This window comes from Macaca mulatta, chromosome 2, assembly GCF_049350105.2.
Source record: "Macaca mulatta isolate MMU2019108-1 chromosome 2, T2T-MMU8v2.0, whole genome shotgun sequence".
Classification (NCBI taxonomy): Eukaryota; Metazoa; Chordata; class Mammalia; order Primates; family Cercopithecidae; genus Macaca; species Macaca mulatta.
In genome coordinates, this window is record NC_133407.1 from 15,015,530 (window position 1) to 15,040,966 (window position 25,437).

Sequence of the window (25,437 nt, forward strand, 5' to 3'; positions counted from 1 at the left end):
CATTTATAATTTTGGTAACTTTTTTAAAATTATCCTTTGCATTTCTTTGATTACTTTTACCATCTTCTCATGTCAAGAGACAATATATCGGCCAGCTGCGGTGCCTTACGCCTGTAATCCCAACACTCTGGGAGGCCGAGGCAGGTGGATCACCCGAGGTGAGGAGTTCGAGACTAGCCTGGCCAATATGGTGAAACCCCATTTCTAACAAAAATTAGCCGGGCATGGTGGCGCATGCCTGTAATTCCAGCTACTTGGGAGGCTGAGGCACGAGAATGGCTTGAACCTTGGAGATGGAGGTTGCTGTGAGCCGAGATCACGCCACTGCACTCCAGCCTGGGTGACAGAGCAAGACTCTGTTGCAGAAAAAAAGAAAAAAAGAGAGAGAGAGAGAGACAACATATCAAAAATATCATAAAGCCAAAATTATGACAGTTTGTCAGGATCACTCCCTTATTCCCTAATTATCTTCTCATTTACTAAGGATCATATATTTTATATTTGGTAAAGGAAGACTTTATGGAAATCTAAATTGGGTATAGTGTTTTTGAACTTGAGAACACTATTTCATCATAGTCTAATGTGTGATTTACTTCTGAAACATAGGCAGCCATTTTATGTTGAGTAAACATTCTTTGAAGATGGATAAGCCCTCAGCTAAACTACAGTAGTACAAAGAAAAGAAAAAAGAAAAAAAACTACAGCAGTAGTAGTCCCATGCTTTGTGTGGCAGTTGTTTTCATTTATTGTCTATTTTCATTTTTAATGTTGAGATGAAGAAGACCCTGTTTGACATTATTTTATTATGAACATTGTTAACATTATTCTTTTTAAAATTGTTCTCTATTTCTGTTCTGATTTTTCTTTTATTCTCCTCCCCCATGCAGTTTCTCCTCCTTTTTTTATTTTTAAAATCTAAAATTTGGCAAAGGATAATTTTGTTCAAGTCAGAATTTCTATAAAAGGAAATTATTTGAATATCTGATATGTCTCTCACCCAGTGTTTCTGCCCACATTACAATCAGGCACACACATTTATCAAAGTTAACAAGTCCAGAAAAAGCCACTGATAACCTTTGTTAAGCTTACTAGGAACTATAATGTTCTAGAATACTACCTCTAGTGAGGATAGTGCAGTTATTCAGGAAAGATTCATATAAAAGTTTGCCAAGCTGAAAGACTATTTGGTACTTCTTGAGCACTGCCACAAAAATATTATCAGAATTGTAATTGTTTCAATATTTGTCAGAAGGACACAGGAGAATTAACATTAATGAGCTTACTGTATTCTAGGCCCAAGTGCTCACCATGACCCTAGGCGGCAGATGCTGTTTTCCCATTTTACTGATAATAAAACTGCACCTCGGCAGTAATTAGGAAACTGCTCCAATCACAGAGTACAAGAGGCAGAGATTTAATGAGACTACAAAGCCTATGTTCTTTTCACTTGACCATGGTGCTGCTGTCTGTCAGAAGAGGAAAGATTCAGCACCTTTGGATTATCTCATTAGTATGATACAGATAATTCAGTTTTATAGCAATCTAGGTGCTTTCTCTGGAAGAAATTATTTTTCTGCCAGTCATCTGTCCAGATCATTATATATCAGGTCATTTCTAATTATCTGCTAGAGTAATTACAAAGCTTACTTTCATGGAAAAGATAACTGACTACCTGTGAAAAGCATTTTCTTGTGAATCCCATACATCCAGCTGAAATAAAAGACACTCTTAGAATGATCCTTTAACATCTTCCAAAATCTGTTAACTTACAGCTTTCCGCAAGTGATTTTTTGTGGGATTTATAGAGATACATTCATCCTGCTGCAGGAGTTCTTGTTAAAACCAACAATAGTGATACATTGGTCTGCAGCGTGCTCTATGGTTGTTTCGTTCCAGAGAGATGGGAAGGAAATTAGTCTATGGCACAAGCCCAGGGCACTACCTGCTCTGAAGGGCTGAATTTATCATGTATTTGATCATCAAAAAATTTTAAGAACAACTCTGGTATTTTGTGACGTTCAAATGTGAATTCTTAGATTTAACTGTTATTCCTACAAAAATGGTTTAAAGCACTGTCTGATAACTTGTTTAAAAACAAGCAGTGACTTTTCATGGTTATAAAATCCATGAGTTTGTAATTGTGCTTGTAAAAAGAAGGCAAAAACAAATAAAAACTCCTTGGTAACCACTGGGCCTAACTCAATGCTAAAATTTAAAGAGAACTATATTAAGAATCTATTCTGCCTTTTCTATCGAATTGTATTTCAGGATAATCAGAATAGGTCTAGTTGATAAAGTTATTCTCTACAGAAGAATTCTACCCCATGGAAGGAGTGGTATGATTAGATAATCATCATTTTTAACTTGTATTAAAATAAGTGATTCAACAACAATCAGTGGCCAAAACCATTGATAGTCTGCGCATGGTGGCTCATGCCTATAATCCCAACTCTTTGGGAGGCCAGTAGATCACTTGAGCCCAGGAATTCCAGACTGGCCTGGACAACATGGTGAGACCCCTTCTCTACAAAAAACACAAAAATTAGCTGGATGTGTAGGTACACACCTGTAGTTCCACCTACTCAGGAGGCTAAGTTGGGAAGATCAATTGAGCCTGGGAGGTGGAGACTGCAATGAGCCATGATCACACCACTATACTCCAGCCTTGGCGACAAAGTGAAACCCTGTCTCAGAAAAAAAGGGGGTGATTTATGAAGAAGTTTACCATAGTGGGATTAGATTGTCATACCTAAATCTAGTGGTCGTTTTTATCATCACTAAAAACCATTTAAGCCTCCTGGCATGAAACCATAGAAATACATACTGAGGTATATAAAGAGGAAATGACATATATGGGATTTGCTAGAAATACTTCAGATAAAAGGGAAGGGAGGACAAAGATGCTGTAAGAATGGTAAAATCTTAAAAACTGTTAAATCTGGGTGATGGGTGTATAAGGGTTCATTATACTGGTCTCACTTTTGTGGATTTTTATTACACAAAGTTTTATGATAGCACCAGTGTTTTGGGAATGACAAAATTGAAAAGAAAATTACTTAAGTCTTTTTTTCTTTGTCTTTTTTACCGCAAACATAATGGTTTTATCTGTGTTTCATCATATAAAGTTGTTATCCCCATACTTGTGAGAATCACCCTATAAAGTTACAGAAGTAATATCATGTCCTTTTGACAGATCTTTCCCTAGACCATTCTGACCTAGTTGCAGAGTTGTTGAAGGAGCTGTCTAACCATAATGAGCGTGTAGAAGAAAGAAAAATCGCCCTCTATGAACTTATGAAACTGACACAGGAAGAATCTTTTAGTGTTTGGGATGAACACTTCAAAACAATATTGCTTTTATTGCTTGAAACCCTTGGAGATAAAGAGGTAAATGGCAAAATGTGTAAACAGTAGCCTGTCCTTTCTGTCTCTTTTAGATTGCCTGTTAATCCAGTGCTACACGGATTTAGAAATTGGAAGCATGAGTCTCTTCTGCTGCTTCTTTCTGCATGAACTTTTCACTAGGAAGTACTTTTTCTTCTAAACCAAGTAGCTCAACAATTTTGAACAATTAACAGGAAAAATGAAAGGTTGCAGGCTGAATTCTTATAGAAAAGTACATGTTACTTGTTTTACATATTTAGATTAGTTGCTCAGGAGCAACTTTTTATTTATTTATTTATTTATTTATTGAGAAGTAATCTCATTCTCAAGCCCAGGCTGGAATGCAGTGGTGTGATCTCAGCTCACTGCAACCTCCGCCTCGCAGGCTCCAGCGATTCTTCTGCCTCAGCCTCCTGAGTAGCTGGGATTATAGGCACATGCCACCACCCCTGGCTAATTTTGTATTTTTGGTAGAGACGGGGTTTCACCATGTTGGCCAGGCTGGTCTCGAACTCCTGACCTCAAGTGATCCACCTGCTTCAGCCTTCCAAAGAGCTGGGATTACTGGCATGAGCCACCATGCCCAGCTCCAAAACTCCTTTTTATAGTCTGAATGTAGTTGTTGATTTCTTGCAAATACAGTAAGTGTAATATAAATTTTCAACTAGAGATAAGAAAACTTAATTATGTAGTATAACGCATACTTTATGCAGTTGTCTGCAACTCCTCCCCCATTATTAAGACCCTTAAGTTACAAAAATTGAAAATGTTGGCTGGGCGCGGTGGCTCAAGCCTGTAGTCCCAGCACTTTGGGAGGCCGAGACGGGCAGATCATGAGGTCAGGAGATCGAGACCATCCTGGCTAACATGGTGAAACCCCGTCTCTACTAAAAAATACAAAAAACTAGCCGGGCGAGGTGGCAGGCGCCTGTAGTCCCAGCTACTTGGGAGGCTGAGGCAGGAGAATGGCGTAAACCCGGGAGGCAGAGCTTGCAGTGAGCTGAGATCCGGCCACTGCACCCCAGCCTGGGCAACAGAGCGAGACTCTGTCTCAAAAAAAAAATTGAAAATGTTAAAGATTATCTACAACCCAAAATATTAAAAACATTTAAATGTTTCTTCTTAGCCTACAATCAGGGCTTTGGCGTTAAAGGTTTTAAGAGAAATCCTAAGGCATCAACCAGCAAGATTTAAAAACTATGCAGAATTGACTGTCATGAAAACATTGGAAGCACATAAAGATCCTCATAAGGAGGTAAGTTACCTGGAGGTTAAATTATTATTTCATTATTTTATTTCATGAAACATGTAAACATTGTATAAAATGTAGCCTTATTAATGATTTTCTTGAACATTTGCCTTGACATTCAGGATAATACCTGATCAAGAAGCAAGCATATTTTTTTCTGTTAAATGAATTAAACAGTGATATCATGGCCTTTCACCTAAAATAGGCCAGCTCTAGGAAATAATTTATTTAATTTCGTTTTCTCCTTCACTTTGAGTTTTCTACTTAGAGTTTAGCAATCTTGTTTTCACTTTTCATTTAGCAATAAGAATTTGATTTTTAAAAATAACTAATGAAGATAAGAAATCATGGTTTTGGGGGGGTTGGTTGTTCGTTTGTTGAGTCAGGGTCTCACTCTGTTGCCCAGGCTGGAGTGCAGTGGTGTGATCACAGCTCACTGCAGCCTCAGCCTCCTGGTTCCAGCGATCCTCCCACCTCAGCTTCCTGAGTAGCTGGGACTGCAGGCATGCACCAGCACACCTGGCTAATTTTTGCTATTTTTTATAGAGATGAAGTTTCACCATGTTGCCCAAGCAGGTCATTGTTATTTTTAAGCGATAAATTGCCTAGAGGAGCTATTTATCTGCTACAAGTTTATTCACCAAAGTAGTGAGGACAGCTTTCATGGAAGAGTTCCATGAACCTGTTTCGTAGTACTTGGTAGTCATGATATCTCTCTCCCCTTCTTCCCCAGTGACATTGATTAGATAACTGTGAGGATTTGTATTATACTCTCAGAAAGAATGAGAAAAAAAATTCAAATAGGGACTACATTTTTTTTATTTCAATAGATTTTTTGAGCAACATGGTGTTTGGTTATATGAATACGTTATTTAGTGGTGGTTTCTGAGATTTTGGTGCATCCATCACCTGTGCAGTGTACACTATACCCAATGTGTAGTCTTTTATCCCTCATCCTGCTCCCACTCTTTCCCCCAAGTCCCCAGAGTCCATTGTATCATTTTATACCTTTGCACCCTTGTAGCCTAGCTCCCATTTATGAATGAGAACGTATGATGTTTGGTTTTCCATTCCTGAGTTACTTCACTTAGAATAAAGGTCACCAATTCCATCCAGGTTTCTGCGAATGCCATTATTTCCTTCATTTCTATGGCTGAGTAGTATTCCATGGTGTGTGTGTGTGTATATACACATACACTTGGTGTGTGTGTGTGTGTGTGTATATATATACACATACACTTGGTGTGTGTGTGTGTGTATATATATACACATACACTTGGTGTGTGTGTATATATATACACATACAAAATTTCTTCATTGATTGATGGGCATTTGGGCTTTTTCCATATTTTTGCAATTGCAAATTGTGCTGCTATAAACACCTGTGTGCAAGTACCTTTTTCATATCATGACTTCTTTTTTTCTAGGTAGATACCCAGTAGTGGAATTGCTGGATCAAATGGTAGTTCTACTTTTAGTTCTGTAAGGACTATATATCTAAGAGAAAGCAACTGAGAAATAGCATTAAGTATCTCTGGTAGAACCAAGACAGAAGCAAAAGACAGATCAAAAAAGGAAGGTTAAAATAGAAACGAGATAAAATGAATCAGAGCCAAATGCAAGAGCTAAAGCTATAAACCTCTCCAAAGAAAGCAGAGGTATAAATCTTTATTACTTTGGATTAGGCAGTGATTTCATAATATAACTAAAAGCAGAAGCAACCAGCAACAACAAAAAAGATAATTTGGACTTCTTCAAAATTAAATACTTTTGTGCTTTATTAGCTTAGTGGTCAGCTAGAGGTAACACTTTTAAAACAAATTTGGCCGGGCATGATGGCTTACGCCTGTTATTCCAACACTTTGGGAGGCCGAGGCAGGTGGATCACTTGAGGTAAGGAGTTCGAGACCAGCCTGGCCAACATGACAAAACCCCATCTTCACTAAAAATACAAAAATTAGCCAGGTGTCATGGTGGATACATCTAATCCCATCTATTTGGGAGGCTGAGGCAGGAGAATTGCTTGAACCCGGGAGGCGGAGGCTGCAGTGAGCCAAGATCATGCCACTGCATTCCAGTCTGGGTGACAGAGCAAGACTTGTCTCAAAAATAAAAATAAAATAAATAAAAAAATCAAAGAAAATATTTTCTGTCTTTCAAAGGACATTATCCTGAAAGTGAAAAGATAACTCACAGAATGGGAGAAAAATTTTGCAGACATGTATCTGATAAGGTACTAATATCCATAATATATATTCTTACAACACAGCAATGAAAAGATGGCCCAATTTTTTAAATGGACAAAGGATCTGAATAAACATTTCTCCAAAGATACACAAATGGCAATAAGCACATGAAAAGATGGTCAACATCATTAGTCATTAGGAAAATGTAACCAAAGCCACAGTGAGAGATCACTTAACACCCAAAAGAAATACAGACAATACGTTGGTGAGGATGCAGGGAAATTGAAACCCTTGGGGCAATTACTTTTTTAAAAGATTTGACTGTGACTCTTCTAGAAGAGTGAATCATAACTTTTAAATATATCTGGATTTTTGCAGGGGTTTTGGGTTTTCTTTGTTTTGAGACCGAGTCTCGCTCTGTCACCCAGGCTGGAGTGCAGTGGCACGATAGCCCACTGCAACCTTTGCCTCCTGGGTTCAACAGGTTCTCCTGCCTCAGCCTCCCAAATAACTGGAATTACAGGTGTGCACCAACATGCCCTGCTAATTTTTGTGTAGAAACGGGGTTTTGCTGTGTTTGCCAGGCTGGTTTCGAACTCCTGGCCTCAAGTGATCTGCCTGGCTTGGCCTCCCAGAGTGCTGGGATTACAGACTTGAGCCACCTTGCCCAGCCCAGTTTTGTTTTCTGTTTCTGATTTTGTTTTATTCCATCAGTGTTTAGTAGTGATACACCTATGGCATTTCACTGAAAGTTTAAAAACGATGTCTAATATTTGTAGTTATTTACCTTTTGACCCAAATAAGGCCTGTAGCATCCCTACAAAATATAAAATTGACACTCTTAAGGTATTAAAGCTGAAATTGGCCCTGGGTCTTCTAACGTCCAGTGTATTTTCTTTTTTTGTTTTTGTTTTTGTTTGTTTGTTTGTTTGTGTTTAGACGGAGTCTCGCTCTGTCGCCCTGGCTGGAGTGCAGTGGCATGATCTTGGCTCACTGCAATCTCCGCCTCCCCGGGTTCAAGCGATTCTCCTGCCTCAGCCTCCCAAGTAGCTGGGACTACAGGTGCGTGCCACCACACCCGGCCAATTTTTTGTATTTTTAGTGGAGATGGGGTTTCACCATGTTAGCCAGGATGGTCTCGATCTCCTGATCTCATGATCTGCCTGCCTCGGCCTCCCAAAGTGCTGGGATTATAGGCGTTAGCCACCGCGCCTGGCTTTTTTTTTTTTTTTTTTTTTTTTTTAAGTGTATTTCCCACTGTACCTTTCTAAGCATTTTTCACCTATTGAGATCATAAGTGAGACACTGCCAAAGTAGCATCAAAAGCAGTTATTTTTACATGATCTTAAGACTGTCTTTAGAGATTACAGACTCTAATAAGAAGATAGACAGCCATTTCTTGTCATCATCATGAAACCAGTGTTTTACCCTCCCCAAAGCTCAATACAGAAGAAAGAAAATCATTATGAAAACAAGGAGGAATAGTATGTTAACTTTTGACAACACATTAATCATATGATTTTTATTTTATTTATGTGATGCAAAGGGCTCAAGCACTCCTAGAGATGAGAGTACTAATAATGAGCAGGGCTTCAGCGTGGCTTATGCAGGGGACTCCAGTCACATTGTAGTCTTAAGTAAATAGAGCCTCCTCACCCTAATACAACTAGACCACAATTTGATTTAAAAACTACTTTAAGGCTGCGCGCGGCAACTCACACTTGTAATCCCAGCACTTTGGGAGGCCGAGGCAGGAGGATTGCTGGAGCTCTGGAGTTTAACATCACCCTGGGCAACATAGCAAGACCTCATCTCTACTTAAAAAAAAAAAAAAAAAGTTCCAACTACTCAGAAGGCTGAGGTGGGAGTCTCACTTGAGCCTGGGAGTTTGAGGCTGCAGTGATTGATGATCAAGCCACTGCACTCCTGCCTGGGTGACAGAGCAAGACCGTGTCTCAAAAAAAAAAAAAAAAAAAAACTACTTTAGCCAACAGCAAAAAAGAGCACAAGAAGGCAAAATAGTGTAATAAAGCCCATTTATCCATCATCTAGCTTCAGCTGTTACTGACATTTTGCCAGTCCTTTGTATCTGTAATCTGCACCCTCACTTTTCATGTTTGTTTACTGTAGCATTTTCAAAGCAAATTCCAAATATTATATTAAATACTTAATGAAGTTTATACTTCCAGGACATAGTATAATATTTTTAAAATACTTTCTGGCTTACTTTCCTATTTTTGTTTAGGTGGTGAGATCTGCCGAGGAAGCAGCATCAGTGTTGGCCACTTCAATTAGTCCAGAGCAGTGCATCAAAGTGCTTTGTCCTATCATCCAAACTGCAGACTATCCAATTAATCTGGCTGCAATCAAAATGCAAACAAAAGTGATAGAAAGAGTGTCCAAGGAAACCCTTAACCTCCTTTTGCCAGAGATTATGCCAGGTCTGATACAGGTAAGCAACAAAGCTTTGAGAGGAATGAGCCATGATACATTTGGGGTTCAGTTATTTTAGGTACTTTCCAGGCATCATTACTGGCATGATCAAGCCTTCCTTCTGTTTGTCTGCAATATTCAGGACAAAGACTTTTTCATAACTAGCCAGGGGGTTATAGATATGGGTGTGGTAAAATTTACATAACATATAATTAACCATTTTTAAGTGTACAATTTAGGGGCATTAAATACATTCACAATGTTATGCAACCATCACTACTATCCACATACAGAAATTTTTCATCATCCCAAACCGAAACTCTGTACCCATTAAGCAATAACCCCATTCCTTTCTCCCTCCATTCCCCCCCAGCACCTGGTAACCTCTATTCTATTTTCTGCTAGATTCCTTATAAGTGTAATAATACAATATTTGTCCTTTTAAGTCTGGCTTATTTTACTTAGCATAATGTTTTCAGGGTTCATCCATGTTGTAGCTTGTATTAGAATTTCATTCCTTTTTATGAATGAATAATATGTCATTTATGTATATGCCACAAATTGTTAATCTGTTCATCTGTTGATAAATATTTGGATTATTTCCTTTTTATTGACAAATATTATAATGAATTTCCTTGTAATATCTTCATGCACTGACATATATACATCTAGAAACAGAATTTCTAGGTGTTACCAGATTTCACTCCAAAGTGGTTATACTAATTTACAGTCATTGATGTAATGTGTTTCTCTTTAGCTACATAAACCCAATCATAGAAACATTTTAACAAAAATGAGATGTGTTTTATAACATGCTTTAACTTAGCCATACATTGTGAACTCTTTCCATCCAATAAATAATATTTTGCAATGTGATTTTAATGGCTAATATTACATAGTATATATATTAAGAACCCTCCTAAAGAGAACTAATCATTATACATCTATAGTATTGTATTTTAAATTCTATTCTAAGCTTAATATTACTAAATTGGGAGGTCCTAACATAAGATCCAAATCTCTTTGTCTGTGCCTTAATACTAAGAACAGAGTATAGGCTGGGCACAGTGGCTCACACCTGTAATCCCAGCACTTTGGGAGGCCAAGGCGGTGGATCACCTGAGGTCAGGAGTTCAAGACCAGCCTGACCAACATGGAGAAACCCTGTCTCTACTAAATATACAAAATTAGCCAGGTGTGTTGGCACATGCCTGTAATCCCAGCTACTCGGGAGACTGAGGCAGGAGAATCGCTTGAACCCAAGAGGTGGAGGTTGCAGTGAGCCAAGATCGTGCCACTGCACTCCAGCCTGGGCAACAGAGCAAGACTCTGTCTCAAACAAACAAAAAAAAAGATTTATAATATGTATAATATGTATATGTCATATATATAATGGGTACTGAACCCATATTTGCTGGATAAGTAACTTAAAGAGTGTTAGGATACTAGCAAAGAGCCATTATGGCTTTAAGTTCTTATAAATTTATTTCCTCTGATGATAGGTTGGTGCAGGATTTTATTGCATACATGATTATTGGGAAAAGGCATCTTACCTATCAGAAAAGCAAAAGAACGCTAATGAACATAAATATTAGCATTTTAACTCTTTGCTATAGACTATTAAAATTAAGATGTGTAGGTATTAGGACCAGAGCAATGAAAGGCAAGAAGGCAATGGCAATATGCTTTTTGAATGCCTTCAGATTTTCTCACCAGAAAATTATCTCACTGAGCAACTAGAATTGCATACAAAAAAAACATGAAAAACATCAACAAAATTAGGAAAAGGTATCCCAGTGAACCCCAAAATATGAGCAGATAAGGCCAAACCACCACTAGCAGCAAGTTCCCTGCAAATATCAGTGGTATGGAAAAGTGTGAAGGAAAGTCAAAAGTTACTTTTAAGACCCTGGGGCCAGAGAATCACCCAAGTTCTCACCCCTAAAAGAGATGTCTCCATTCAGAGTGAAAGGCTAAGTATACGTAACTGATAAAAATTTGGAGGTAAAAGCAAAGATACTGCGGGAAGCCCAAATCATGCTGGGTTGGCATGGATCCTCAGGGCTCTTAGAAATACCTTGCAAAAGCTCCCTTCTGGAAAGAGCTTATTTAGCAAAAAATCCATTGACTAGAGTCTAAACTGAGCATCTACACAACCATAAAAAAGAACAAAACCATGTCCTTTGCAGCAACATGGATGCATCTGGAGGCCATTATCCTAAGTGATTAACACAGAAACAGAAAACAAAATACCACATATTCTTGCTTATAAGTGAGAGCTAAACATATTGGGTACACATGGACATGAAAAATGGGAACAATAGACAACTGGAAACTCCAAAAGCGGTTGGGAGAAAAGGGTAGGGTTGAAAAACTACCCATTGGATATTGTGTTCACTGTTTGGGTAGGGGATCAGTAGAAGCCCAAACCCTCAGCATCACACACAGTATACTTACGTAATAAACCTACACATGTACCCTCTGAATCTAAAATAAAATAAACTGAGCATTGTAGCAATATTGTGACAGAGGTGGCTACCCAAAGGCCATATTTTTTTTAAAAAGGGTAACAAGAAGAAAGAATCCTGCAGCTGTAAAGCTAGAAAAACTTTCATGGCGTAACCCACTCCCCCACACAGAAAATTCATTTTAAAATATAGAATACAGAAAAGTGTCTTTCGCTTACACTTGAGCAATGGAAAAGGGTTGTGGAGGTCAAACCCAAAGATATTGCCTATTCTTCAAAAAAGAGGAAAAAAATAGTGGCGTGAGGTATACCTACAGTGAAGGTACACTAGACACATGGACACAAAGCAAATGAAAACTTAAACCCAAACTTAAGAAAACAAGGTAAAAAAAAATGTAAGAAAACTATAGAAACTAATAAAAAGCATGAATCAGATTTTTTAAAGCTTGTAAAGGGGGAATTAGACAATAGATCTATTCAAAACAGAGCAGCCAGCTCAATAAATAATATTTTACTACCAGTCTTTAGTGGAATATACCCTAAAAATGAAAGAAACTGCAAAGAAATCTTGAACTGCATTCAATATATTCATAGGAAAGATGCTGGTATGGTTATTTTTGAATAGTAATAACATTGATACACATATCGATAGATAAGATAGATTAGGACAAAGCAAATAATGATGCCATAAAATGAAGTAAATCTTAAAATCTTAACTTTGAATTGGATATGTCAAAATGAAAATATTGTTTAATTTCGTATCTCAAAAAATGTTTCCTACTAGCCTCTGGGTCAGTATCAACTCAGAAAAACTGAGCATCCCTACCACCCAGATTGTGGTCTTCAGATACCATTTTCCACTCAAAAGAGTCAGGTGTCTTTGGGAAAATATGAGTCCAGGTTTGGAGCAGATAACGTATAAAATGAGCCTGGGAATTCTTGTCTGAAAGCAAGAAAACTGTTCATATTTGAGGGTCAAAAAGAATAATGCTACAATGAATTAAAATACATCAAATTTTAAAGTGAAATTCATGAGTTTATATTGATACTTTAAAAACTGGCCAACTTTCAAGATTATTGGGTTATTCCCAAAATTGGTTAATAAAGAGAAAGAATCAAAGCACATAGACTACCTATCCTGTTTTCAGGACAACCAAATATTTGATGAGATGAAGTACTTTTAGAAGGATTCCAGTTAGTAAATTTAGAAAAAAATTATTGACTTATAAAATTATTCTTGATCAGGTGTGGTGGCTCATGCCTGTAATCCCAGCACCTTGGGAGGCCAAGGAGGGCAGGTCACTTGAGGTCAGAAGGTCGAGACCAGCCTGGCCAACATGGTGAAACCCCGTCTCTACTAAAAATACAAAAGTTAGCTGGGCTGGTGGCCGGCACCTGTAGTTCCAGCTACTCGGGAGGCTGGGGCGGGAGAATGGCTTGAACCCGGGAGGTGGAGCGGGGGGTGTGTGTGTGTGTATTTTTTTTTTTTTTTTTTTTGGTAGTATGTGGTAGCTCACACCTGTAATCCTAGCACTTTGGGAAGCCAAGGTAGGAGGATCACTTGAGCCCAGAAGTTCAAGACCAGCCTGGGCAACATAGTGATGCCTCGTCTCTACAAAAAGATTTTAATTAGCCAGGTTTTCTTGCCTGGTTTAGTGGCTCATGGTGGCATGCCTGTAGTCCCAGCTATTCAGCAGGCTGAGGTGCGAGAATCACCTGAGCCTGGGAATTTGAAGCTGCAGTGTGCTGTGATCATGCCACTGCATTCCAGCCTGGGTGACTAAGCAAGAGCCTGTCTCCAAAAAATATGTATATATTTTATGTGTGTGTATGTGTGTGTGTATATATATATGCACACACACACATATACACGCTCACACACACACACACACACACACATATATATATTTGGCCTCATTGAAATGATGGATATATGAAGTGATTTTCAGTAGCCACCAACATCATTAGGTAAAAAGATGATGGGGCAGGGTATATAATGGAGGAGTTAGACTAACAACATCTGAACCTACTGATCAATCTTAATATCACTGAAGGTGAGACAACTAGACGAAAAGTTTTCTTGCCTGGCTTGATGGCTCATGCCTGTAAACCCAACACTTTGGGAGGCTAAGGCAGGAGGATTGCTTAATCCCAGGAGTTGGAGACCAGCCTAAGCAACATAATAAGAAACTATCGCTACAAAAAAATTTTAAAAATTGGCCAGTCATGGTGGCATGTGCCTGTAGTCCCAGCTACTTGGGGGGCTGAAGTAGAAGGATAACTTGAGCTCAGTAGGTGGAGACTGCAGTGAGCTGTGATCATACCACTGCACTTCATTCAGCCTAAGTGACAGCAAGACCCTGTCTCCAAAAAATAAAAATAAAAAGTTTTCTTTTCTGAAGCAATTGAACCGAAATCTAATCAAGTCTTCAGTTTAACTGTCAGTTTAAAGGAAGTTCAGAGAATAGAGAAGTGTGTTAAATTGTACCTTAAGGGTATATTCAGTCAAATTCAGAATGTAGGAAATTCTGTGAGGAAAAATGCCAAATTCCTTTAGTAAAGAAATGGCACAAAGAAAGAGGAAGAGGAGGTTATCAACTGTTAAAGATTTAAAGAGTCTCAAGAATCTAATCAACTTGGCCGGGCATGGTGGCTCACACCTGTAATCCCAGCACTCTGGGAGGCTGAGGCAGGCGGATCACCTGAGGTCAGGAGTTCAAGACCAGCCTGGCCATGGTGAAACCCCATCTCTACTAAAAATACAAAAAAATCAGCCAGTTGTGGTGGTGCACCCCTGTAATCCCAGCTATTCAGGAGGCTGAGGCAGGAGAATCACTTGAACCTGGGAAGCGGAGATTGCAATGAGCCAAGATCGCTCCATTGCACTCCTGCCTGGGCAACAAGAGTGAAACTCCATCTCAAAAAAAAAAAAAAAGAATCTAATCAACTTGAAAAAGAAGAACAAAATTGGAGTACTCACACTCCCAATTTTAAAATGTATTACAAAGCTATGATAGTAAAGACAACATGGTACCGTTGTAAAGGTAGACTTATAGATCAATGAAATAGAATCCAAAAATAACCCTCACATTTATAGGCAATTATCACAGTGTTTTGTGGGGAAGAAGGGTATTTTTAATAAATGTGATGCTAGGACAGCTGGGTTTCCACATGAAAAACAATGAAGATGAACCCCTGCCTCACACCATATACAGAAATTAACTCAAGGAGTGATGCACAGAAAATGGCAGACAGAGTAGGAAGCTCCAAGAATTGATCCTTCTACTTAAGCAACCACTGAGCTGGCAAAAAATGAATAGAATCAACTTTTTTGGAACTCTAGGATCTAACCAAAAACTTGTAGTAACCAAGAGAGTACTTAATGAAAGAAAGAGGCTTACTTTCAGTACTTTAGAATAATGCTACAATCAAATTTTATTTCAAAGCAAATTCTTTTTTTTTTTTTTTTTTTTTTTTTTGAGACAGAGTCTCACTCTGTCGCCCAGGCTGGGGTGCAGTGGCACAATCTCAGCTCACTGAAACCTCTGCTTCTCGGGTTCAAGTGATTCTCCTGCCTCAGCCTCCCGAGTATCTGGCTGGGATGACAGGTGCCTGCCACCATGCCTGGCTAATTTTTGTAGTTTTTAGTAGAGACGAGGTTTCACCATCTTGGCCAGACTGGTCTTGAACTCCTGACCTCATGTTCCACCCGCCTCGGCCTCCTGAAGTGCTGGCATTACAGGCGTGAGCCACTGCACCCTGCCTATTTCAAAGCAAATTCTAAGTATCATGTCATATTAAATACTTCATGAAGTTTACACTTTCAGGACCTAGGATAACGTTTTTAAAATTACTTTCTGGCTTAATACTTCCAGAACATAGTATAATGTTTTAAAGATTAATTTCTGGCTTAATTTCCTGTTTGTTTTAGGTGGTGAGTTGCCTGGATAATGTTTTTAATTTTTTGTAGAGACAGTTTCTTATTATGTTGCTTAGGCTGGTCTCCAACTCCTGGGCTTAAGCATTCCTCCTGCCTCCACCTCCGAAAGTGTTGGGATTATAGGCATGAGCCATGAAACTAAACAAGAAAACTTTTTTAGGTGGCATCTGATTGAACGACACATAATGTCTAGTTGTCCCACCTTTAGTGATGTTAAGATTGATCAGTAGGTTCAGATGTTATTAGTCTAACCCCTCCATTATATACCTTGCCCCATCATCTTTTCACCTAATGATTTTAGCAGCTGCTGAAAATCACTTCATATATTATTGTAGAATGATTCTGTTCATTTTTGCCAGCTCAGTGGTTGCTTAAGTAGAGGGGTCAATTCTTGGAGCTTCCTACTCTGTCTGCCATTTTCTGTGCATCACTCCTTGAGTTAATTTCTGTATATGGTGTGAGGTAGGGTTTCAACTTCATTCTTTTTCATGTACTGAAAATACTTTTTTACTTTCAGTAAGAAACTTACTTAACTGCCTACCATCCACCATGCTCAGTAGCCTTGGTGATGGTGGCCCATATTTGTGGTGTAGCTTGCTGGTGCCAGGAGGAACATGGACCTTGTTCTCAAAAAATTGTGGTTGTGTTTTGTTGTTGTTGTTGTTGTTTTTATCTCTGGCATTCCCTGAGAGGCTGGCACAGAGATTAGCCTTTGTTTCACCTCCCATCAGGCTTAAGTGGCTTCCTAAGTGGCATCTATTGAAAAGATTTTAAAAACATACTACCCATAGCCACCTGAGGCAAGGGAGAGCGGACAAGACAAGCAGCAAACAAAAGCCTGGGAAGGAGGAAGCTGAGGAAGAAGATAATTGGTGAAATAAGGGTTTTGCTGGGCTACCACGTGTACTGAGGAATCCACCAAAAGTATGCTCACAAAAGACCTTAGAGCAGGGGTCCCTAACCCCCAGGCCATGGACTGGTACTGGTCCGTGGCCTGTTAGGAACTGGGCGACACAGCAGGAGGTGAGCAGTGGGCAAGCGAGCATTACCACCTGAGCTTCGCTTCCTGTTAGATCAGCAGTGACATTAGATTCTTACAGAAGCACGAAGCCTATTGTGAACTGCACATATGAGGGATCTAGGTTCCATGCTTCTTATGAGAATCTAATGTCTGATTGTCTGAGGTGGAACAGTTTCATCCCGAAACCATCCCCCCATCACCCTGCCCCATCCATGGAAAAATTGCCTTCCACGAAGCCAGTCCCTCGTGCCAAAAAGGTTGGGGACCACTGTCTTAGAGGACCCTAGGCTTGGACCTCTGGATGTTCTTTGGGCTCCATGCAAGTAGGAGTTGGGCTAACACAGAATTGTAAGCAGCCTAGCTCACTGAATGATTACCCAGCTCAGAGTCAATCTGCAAAGACTGGGAGAGTGTGTCTTGTTTTGTTTTGACGCCAGGCATTTAAGGAAATCTCTGTCAGGTCATTGACTGACCGCTGAGGTAACAAAGAGACTTCAGTGACCACGTACCATAAACAAAATTTACTCAAACAAATCAGTGATCTAAATATAGCAACTAAAACTATAAAACTCATAGAAGAAAACATGGCGATAAATCTCTATGATCTTAGATTTAAGGTCATCCTCTATGGCAGTGGATTATTAGATATGACACCGAAAGCATCAGTGATAAGTTAAAAATAGGTTAATTGAACTTCATCAAAATTAATAACTTCTGTTCATCTCAGGACCTAATAAAAAAACTGAAAAGACAACCTATAGAATGGGAGAACATTTTTGCAAATTATATATCTGATAACAGTCTACTATCCAGAATATATATAAAGAACTCTTATAACTCAACAACAAACAGATGAATAACTTTTAAATGGGCAAAGGACTTGAATAGGTATTTCTTCAAAGAAGATGTACAAATGGCCAGCAAGTACATGAAAAGATGCTTGGTGTCATTAGTGATTAGGGAAATGCACATCAAAACCACAATAAGATACCACTTCATACCCACTGGGATGGTTGTGATCAAAAGAACAAAAATAACAGGTTTTGATGAGGATGTACAAAAATTGGAACCCTTATACGTTGCTTGCATAAATATAAATTGGTGGTACAGCTGCTGTGGAACGCAGTTTAGCAGTTCCTCAAAAAGTTAACGTAAAGGCCGCGCACAGTGGCTTACGCCTGTAATCCCAGCACTTTGGGAGTCCAAAGTGGGTGAATCACTTGAGTTCGGGAATTCAAAAGCAGCCTGGCCAACGTAATGCAACCCCATCTCTACCAAAAATACAAAAAGTAGCCAGGTGTGGTGGCGGGTGCTTGTAGTCGCAGCTATGTGGCAGACAGAGGCAGGAGAATTACTTGAACCCTGGAGGTGGAGGTTGCAGTAAGCTGAGATCACATACTGCACTCCAGCCTAGGCAACAGAGCAAGACTCCATCTCAAGAAGAGAAAAAGGGAAAAAGATAAAGTTAACACAAAATTGTCATATAACCCACCAATTCTCTTCCCAGGTGTATACCCAAAAGAAGTCAAAGCAAATATTTAAATAGTTGTACATGTGAATGTTCATAGCAGCACTATTCACAGTAGCCAAAAAGTGAGAACAACCCAAATATCCATTAACTAATAAATGGATAAACAACATGATATATCATACAATGGAATATTATCCAATCATAAATATTACATTCCTGTTCCACTCCTTGCCCATAATACCTCATTCTGCCATGTGATTCCCTCACTGTTCTGGGAAGGGACAGTGTGTTTCTTTTTGGACACTGAACATTATCTACCTGGCCTGTTCTTGTCACATACCAGGCACTTAAATATTTAAACACTGAATGCCATACTGTTTGCCATGTTATTTGTAATAGGAAAAATTTAGCAGGAAGGAGGTTATTGGGGAGGAAGATTTAAACTTAAAATACTCTAGAATGATTAAATTAGGAAGCATACTAAATGAATGCCTCATATCATTATTATAAAGACCATATAGAAAAATTACATTATAATAACAGTTATATTAAAATGATGAGGGGAAATAAAATTAACATAGTTTGATTGCATGACTTAGGAATAATATACTTCTTTTAGCTAGGTATCTATTGATATTTTAATGCTTCTGCAGTTGCTTTAGAAAGATAAAATGATTAGGATTTTAGTGGAGATGAACTCTATTTTTCCTCTGAGTAAAATGTGCATATTCATTCAGATAATTGATTCAAAAATACTTCATGGATAAGATTGCTGTAGACTATTGAAATAAAGTAGGCCGGGCACAGTGGCTCATGCCTGTAATTCCAGCACTTTGGGAAGCCGAGGCAGGTGGATCACAAGGTCAGGAGATCAAGACCATCCTGGCTAACACGGTGAAACCCCATCTCTACTAAAAATATAAAAAATTAGCTGGGCGTGGTGGTGAGCACCTATAGTCCCAGCTACTCGGGAGGCTGAGGCAGGAGAATGGCGTGAACCCAGGAGGCAGAGCTTGCAGTGAGCCGAGATGGCACCACTGCACTCCAGCCTGGCAGACGGTGAGACTGTCTCAAAAAAAAAAAAAAAAGAAATTAAGTAGTGTGATCAAAAGCATAAGTAGGGGAGATGGACAGAGAAAGGGAAGATGTTGGTCAAAAGGTACAAAGTTTCAGTTAAAGAGTATTAGGTTCTAGCTATCTATTGCACAGCACAGTAACTAGTTAATAATGTATATTTCAAAATAGCAATTATAAAAGAAAATGGATTTTAAATGTTACTATGAAGAAATGATAAGTATCTGAGGTGATGGATATGTTAATAAGCCTGATTTAGTCATTCCACAGTGTACATGTATTGAAACATCACATTATATCCCATAAATGTATACAATTATTATTTGTCAATTAGAAATAAGATACTGTTGGCCGGGCGCGGTGGCTCAAGCCTGTAATCCCAGCACTTTGGGAGGCCGAGACGGGCAGATCACGAGGTCAGGAGATCGAGACCATCCTGGCTAACACAGTGAAACCCCGTCTCTACTAAAAAATACAAAAAACTAGCCGGGTGAGTTGGCAGGCGCCTGTAGTCCCAGCTACTCGGGAGGCTGAGGCAGGAGAATGGCGTAAACCCGGGAGGCGGAGCTTGTAGTGAGCTGAGATCCGGCTACTGCACTCCAGCCCGGGTGACAGAGCGAGACTCCATCTTAAAAAAAAAAAAAAAAAAAAAAGAAGATACTTTTTTAAATAAAATGAGGTTATTAAAGGCACAATAAAAGCATAGGGGAATAGTTTACATAGACTGGATTATTAGAGAAAGTAATTGCAGGGATGATACAGATGTAAAAGTTAATTAGGCCTAGATTATAGGACTACCTTGAGCTACCAAACCAACGAGTTTAGGTTTTATTGGATAGTGAGGAGTGCTGACTGCCTTAAAACCTAATGCTTTAGAAAAGTTAGTCTGGAGACTTTTTCAGGGTGAAATGTCAAGGGAGCAGCCTCAGAGTCAGAGAAGTACAGCTTTCCAGACTAAGTAAGAAACTGATAGAGAGGGCTAACAGAGTGAGGGCGCAGCAGGGGAAGTGAAGGGAGAGAAGGGCATTGTCTATGCTTGAAAAGGTTAAAAAGTTAACTTCAATCTGCACTTTTCTCTCCTCAGTATGCTGGAGAGTTTATCTTTCAGTTGCATCTTCTGTCCCTGTTAAAAAGGTAGTTTTCTCAGATCCCCAGGAGTACTAACAGTGGACTTCTCTCCATAGGGTTATGATAATTCGGAGAGCAGTGTTCGGAAAGCTTGTGTCTTCTGCCTGGTGGCTGTTCATGCAGTAATTGGTGATGAACTAAAACCACATCTCAGTCAACTTACTGGCAGTAAAGTAAGTAGTGCTGCTGTGTTTTAAAGATGGTGGCCATAGTGCATCCTTCAAAATTTAGTTATATGTCTGTAACGGTAAGCTTTTTATTTGGCATTTAATAAGTCAGACTTTGAGCATCCAACTTGCCCTTATTATATCTATTTTGTATTTTATCTTTTTCTACTCTAACATTTGTTAGATGTTCACTCAGGTGAAGTCAGCAGCTTGTTGGGATGGTTGGTAGGTTTCTGTGAGAGAAAATGCCTTCAGCTTCTAGTTATTTTTAATAGTCAGCTGACTTCTTACAAAATCCCAGACCCAAATCTTTACCCCTAAGCACTGTTTTATTAAGAATAAATAGACTGTTATGGTTATATATTCATGGATTACTGTATATCTTGCAAAATATAGAATACTTGCACATTTTTAAATTTTTCCCTTAAGAACTATAATAATCAAATTATCCTTCTCTATTATCCAAATTAATGTGCAACTTTAACTTAGTATGTTAAAAGTTTTCTGATTCATTGTTCAGGCTTAAAAAATGAGTAAGTCTTGCCTTCCTCATTTGATTGCTACTACCAGAACTTTGAAATTTACTCTACTAAGGTGGCCAAGGTGGTTCATACCCGTAATCCCATCACTTTGGGAGACCGAGGGGAATATCACTTGAGACCAGGAATTTGAGACCAGCCTGGGCAACAAATTGAGAAGACCCTCTCTCTAACAATAAAAATAATAATAATTGTTTTGAATTAGAAGTTTGTTCTCAAGGGTGAAGATAACTTAGGATTGTTGAATCATGGCTTACGAACCATTTAGCAGAAAGCACTCACCGTCACTTAAAGAATTTCTCAAACCCTAAGGATTGTCTTATTGTGGTCAAATTTATTTTTTAATAGCAAAAAAGCAAAATATACATATAATGGAAAATGAGCCTAGATACATTAAGTATCTATATAAGTTATAGATAAACAATAATTCTTAACTCTGGGTTACAAACCACTTTGAGACTTAGGTAAAATCTCATCTCAGAAAAATGCATTCAGATAAAACCATGAGACAAAGTTTTAAAAAAAATAGAAAAGTGCATAATGGAAACAATTACGTGTCGTTTCAGAGGGTTCTGTGATCCCCTGAATCCCATAGCTACCAGGTTAAAAACTCTTGGATCAATGAGTTAATGTTTAAAAAGCAAATCTTCTAAAACAATTAAAATTCAGCACTTTTATCAGAACAGTAGGTAGCCAGTTAATGTTACATATGAAGACAGTAGGTAGGTGGAAAAAATATTTTGAAATAACATTAGATGAAACAAGTAGGCCAGATGTGGCTCCCACAGCACTTGGGAGGCCAAGATGGGAGGATCACTTGACCTCAGGAGTTCGAGACCATCCTGGTCAACATAGGAAGACCCTGTCTACAAAAAAAAAAAAAAAAAAAAAGTTAGCCAAGCACAGTTGCACGTGCCTGTGGTCCCAGCTACTTGGGAGGCTGAGGTAAGAGGATTGCCTGAGCCCAGGAGGTTGAGGCTGCAGCAAGCTGTGATCACACCACTGCACTCCAGCCTAGGCAACAGAGCAAGACCCTGTCTCAAAAAAAAAAGTAGAACACAGAATTGTATGTGTATTGATTACAAACTTCATAAAATCATGATCTCATACAAAAACTGCAAAAAGACACAGAGATACTAAAAACATTCTTGGTAGAATAGCAGTGGCTTCATGGTCTAATATCTTAGGTCCTGTAACCCAAATACCTGAATTCCTGTTTTTGCCTACTTCTTACTCACCCCTGTGACCTTAGTCTGTAACTTAACCATTCTATATTGTGATTTCCTCATCTATAAAATATGAAGATAAAGAGATAACATAAAATATATTGTGTAACACCTAGCGCTCAATTGTTTGTTACTGCTTTAATGGTGACTTCTGAGTTTCCTTTAATGTTATAGTAGTCTGTTTTCATGCTGCTATAAAGAACTGCCCTAGGCCAGGTGCGATGGCTCATGCCTATAATCCCAGCACTTGGAGATGCCGAGGTAGGTGGATCACAAGGTCAGGAGATCAAGACCGTCCTGGCTAACATGGTGAAACCCCGTCTCTACTAAAAATAGAAAAAAATTAGCCGGGCATGGTGATGGGCGCCTGTAGTCCCAGCTACTTGGGAGGCTGAGGCAGGAGAATGGTGTGAACCCAGGAGGCGGAGCTTGCAGTGAACTGAGATTGCGCCACTGCACTCCAGCCTGGGTGACAGAGTGAGACTCCGTCTCAAAAAAAAAAAAGAACTGCCCTAGACTGGGTAATTTATAAAGAGGTTTAATTGACTCACAGTTCCTCATGGCTGGAGAGGTGTCAGGAAACTTACAATCATGGCAGAAGGGTAAGCAAACATGTCCTTCTTCACATGATAGCAGGAAGGAGAAGAATGAGAGAGCTGCAGAGCGAAGCAGGGAAAAGCCCCTCACAAAACCATCAGATTTCATGAGAATTCACGATCACGAGAGCAGCACAGGGGAACCGCCCCCATGATTCAGTCACCGCCCACAAAGTCCCTCCCCCAACACATGGGGATTACAATTCAGGTTACAATTCAAGATCAGATTTGAGTGGGAACACAGAGCCAAACCATATCAAAAGTTTTATATGTGATCCCTACAATATATTTTGAAAAGACATAAAATACTCGTCATGAACAACTTTCAAGACTTAAAAACTTTTTTGATATTTTATATATTTTTTTCAGATGTGCTAGCCAAAAAAACAATTTGTTATTCTTAATTATCAACAATAGCTTGGACATTATAATAACCCCCAGCCTAAAATCTATCAGAGCTCACATATATGTATATAATATTTTAATGAGTATCTTATAATTTGGAGCAGCTTGCTCAAATGACATTTATTTGGCTTGAATCTGCAGATGAAGCTACTGAATCTTTACATCAAACGTGCACAAACAGGCTCTGGAGGAGCTGATCCCACTACTGATGTTTCTGGACAAAGTTAGTGAAGCTCATCACAGCGAACCAGGTCTCTCAAAAGAAAGGACAGATAGACCACCCTCATCAATGAAAGGAAATTCTCAAACACATCTTTTGGAACTTACTATTGTTTCCCAGTTTTAGTTTTTTGTTTCGTTTCGTTTTGTATTTTCTGTAATAGAGGACTATCCTCAGTCTGCATGTAACTTTTATGATAGTTATTCCAAATTCAAGAAGAAGCAGTATTAACATCAAATGATCGATACAAAGTAATTTTTAATCTAATTCATCATTTCACATGTTTGTACTTTGTCTTCCCATTAACCTTTGCCAGTGTTATGATTGTATAAATTTTTTTAAATGCTGGTTAAACAGGAATGCTTAAAGCTTTAAAAGTTTAACAGTCTAAAACATTTTTGCTTTTATTCAACTGCAGAATAATATTTTTATTGCTACTTTGAGTTTTGTTCCGTATCATGTCCTATGCTAGAAATATTTAAATGATGTGAAACAAAGCAGGACTAATTTGAACTACCGCTGGACTCTGTTTGTGTGATGGTGATACATGTCATTAGTTGCAACTTCTTTGGGGTGATCTATAGTTTGAAAACTAAAACCTCAAAGACAGATGTTACAGAATCAGCCAGTTCTATAAAACTGATATCGTCTGTTGGTTATTGATCTTGCCATCTTTATTTAAAACCATGTCCCTTCTATGATCCCTTAAGAAAGCTGCACCAAATCATCTGCCTGTGTTTTCTTGATACTTACTGAAATAGAAGGTTTTATTGCAGGGTTTTTTTTTTTTTTTTTTTTTTGGTTTGTTTATATCTTTGTTGTGAATGATGCTTTTTTTGTATTTATTAATATCAAATTCACTTATGAATAAACTTGATAATGGAAACAGACAAAAAAATCAAGTGCGTGTGTGTCCTTGACCGTCTTCTGTTTCTCATGTAATAAACAAACTAATTATCGAGACATGGGAGTGACCAGCACCTTTTATTTAAATGGTGGAACCTGGTTTCCTTTTACCATGAAATTGTCTTACTTGAAAATACTGATCCTGATGAGAGAGAAGATGGTGCCAAGGCTATCTTTGTATAACGGGCTCAAATTCTCTACCTCTTCAGGGCTAATACTTTTAACTGAGCTGCTGCCTATAGTGTCTTTTGGAAAACTACTTAAAGGGTGATTTTCTGTTACTTCTTAACAAATTTTTTTAATCACCTCTTGCTACACCCATTCTTTTCATGTGCAGCTGACTTTCAAAAATTACCAGTTTTGGTGAAAGGCCAAATTAGATAATTTGGAACCAGGATATTAATGATTTCTCATCTTGACTTTTTTTTAAATCCTAATATAAAGTGAATTTGATTGAAAAGGCAAATAGCTATTAGGGAAGCAATTTGCTATTGTTACAGAGTTATCTGTACTTTGTTTAATTGAAAAAAATGTAGAAATGTATGTAAAGAATTTAAGACAGGAGTACTGAATGGATGATTTGTCATAGGCTTTCCCCTTCCTTTGTTTCTGTTAGCAGCAGGAAAAGTTTCTCTATATCCTCTCCCTCTACCTGTAACAATTTTGTTTTCTACTGTTAATTACATTGTGTATTTATAGTTCTATGCTTACTGTTGTGCATATACTGGCAATAAAACTGTACATAACATTACTTGAAAAAGTTAATGTATATCAGTTTTTCTGTCTCACTGTGTAAGAAGTCACTCAGTTTTAACTTTAGAAGGTCTTGGCCGGGCACGGTGGCTCAAGCCTGTAATCCCAGCACTTTGGGAGGCCGAGACGGGTGGATCACGAGGTCAGGAGATCGAGACCATCCTGGCTAACACGGTGAAACCCCATCTCTACTAAAAAATACAAAAAACTAGCCGGGCGAGGTGGCGGGCGCCTGTAGTCCCAGCTACTCAGGAGGCTGAGGCAGGAGAATG

At 38.7% G+C, this 25,437-nt stretch overlaps 1 protein-coding gene across 50 annotated transcripts in view; it reads left to right on the forward strand.

Annotated features, from left to right (window-relative positions):
• CLASP2 (cytoplasmic linker associated protein 2) overlaps nucleotides 1–25,172 on the forward strand; it is a 217,789-nt gene extending 192,617 nt beyond the window's left edge. For all 50 annotated transcript variants that reach the window (XM_077991295.1, XM_077991306.1, XM_077991296.1 and 47 more), the window contains 5 exons: nucleotides 3,194–3,387; nucleotides 4,511–4,639; nucleotides 9,065–9,271; nucleotides 20,410–20,526; nucleotides 23,428–25,172. In XM_077991295.1, coding sequence (XP_077847421.1) covers nucleotides 3,194–3,387; nucleotides 4,511–4,639; nucleotides 9,065–9,271; nucleotides 20,410–20,526; nucleotides 23,428–23,514 — 734 coding nt within the window. In that variant the 3' untranslated portion in view covers nucleotides 23,515–25,172. The remainder of the gene's footprint in view (nucleotides 1–3,193; nucleotides 3,388–4,510; nucleotides 4,640–9,064; nucleotides 9,272–20,409; nucleotides 20,527–23,427) is intronic.
• Nucleotides 25,173–25,437: the final 265 nt, after the last annotated feature.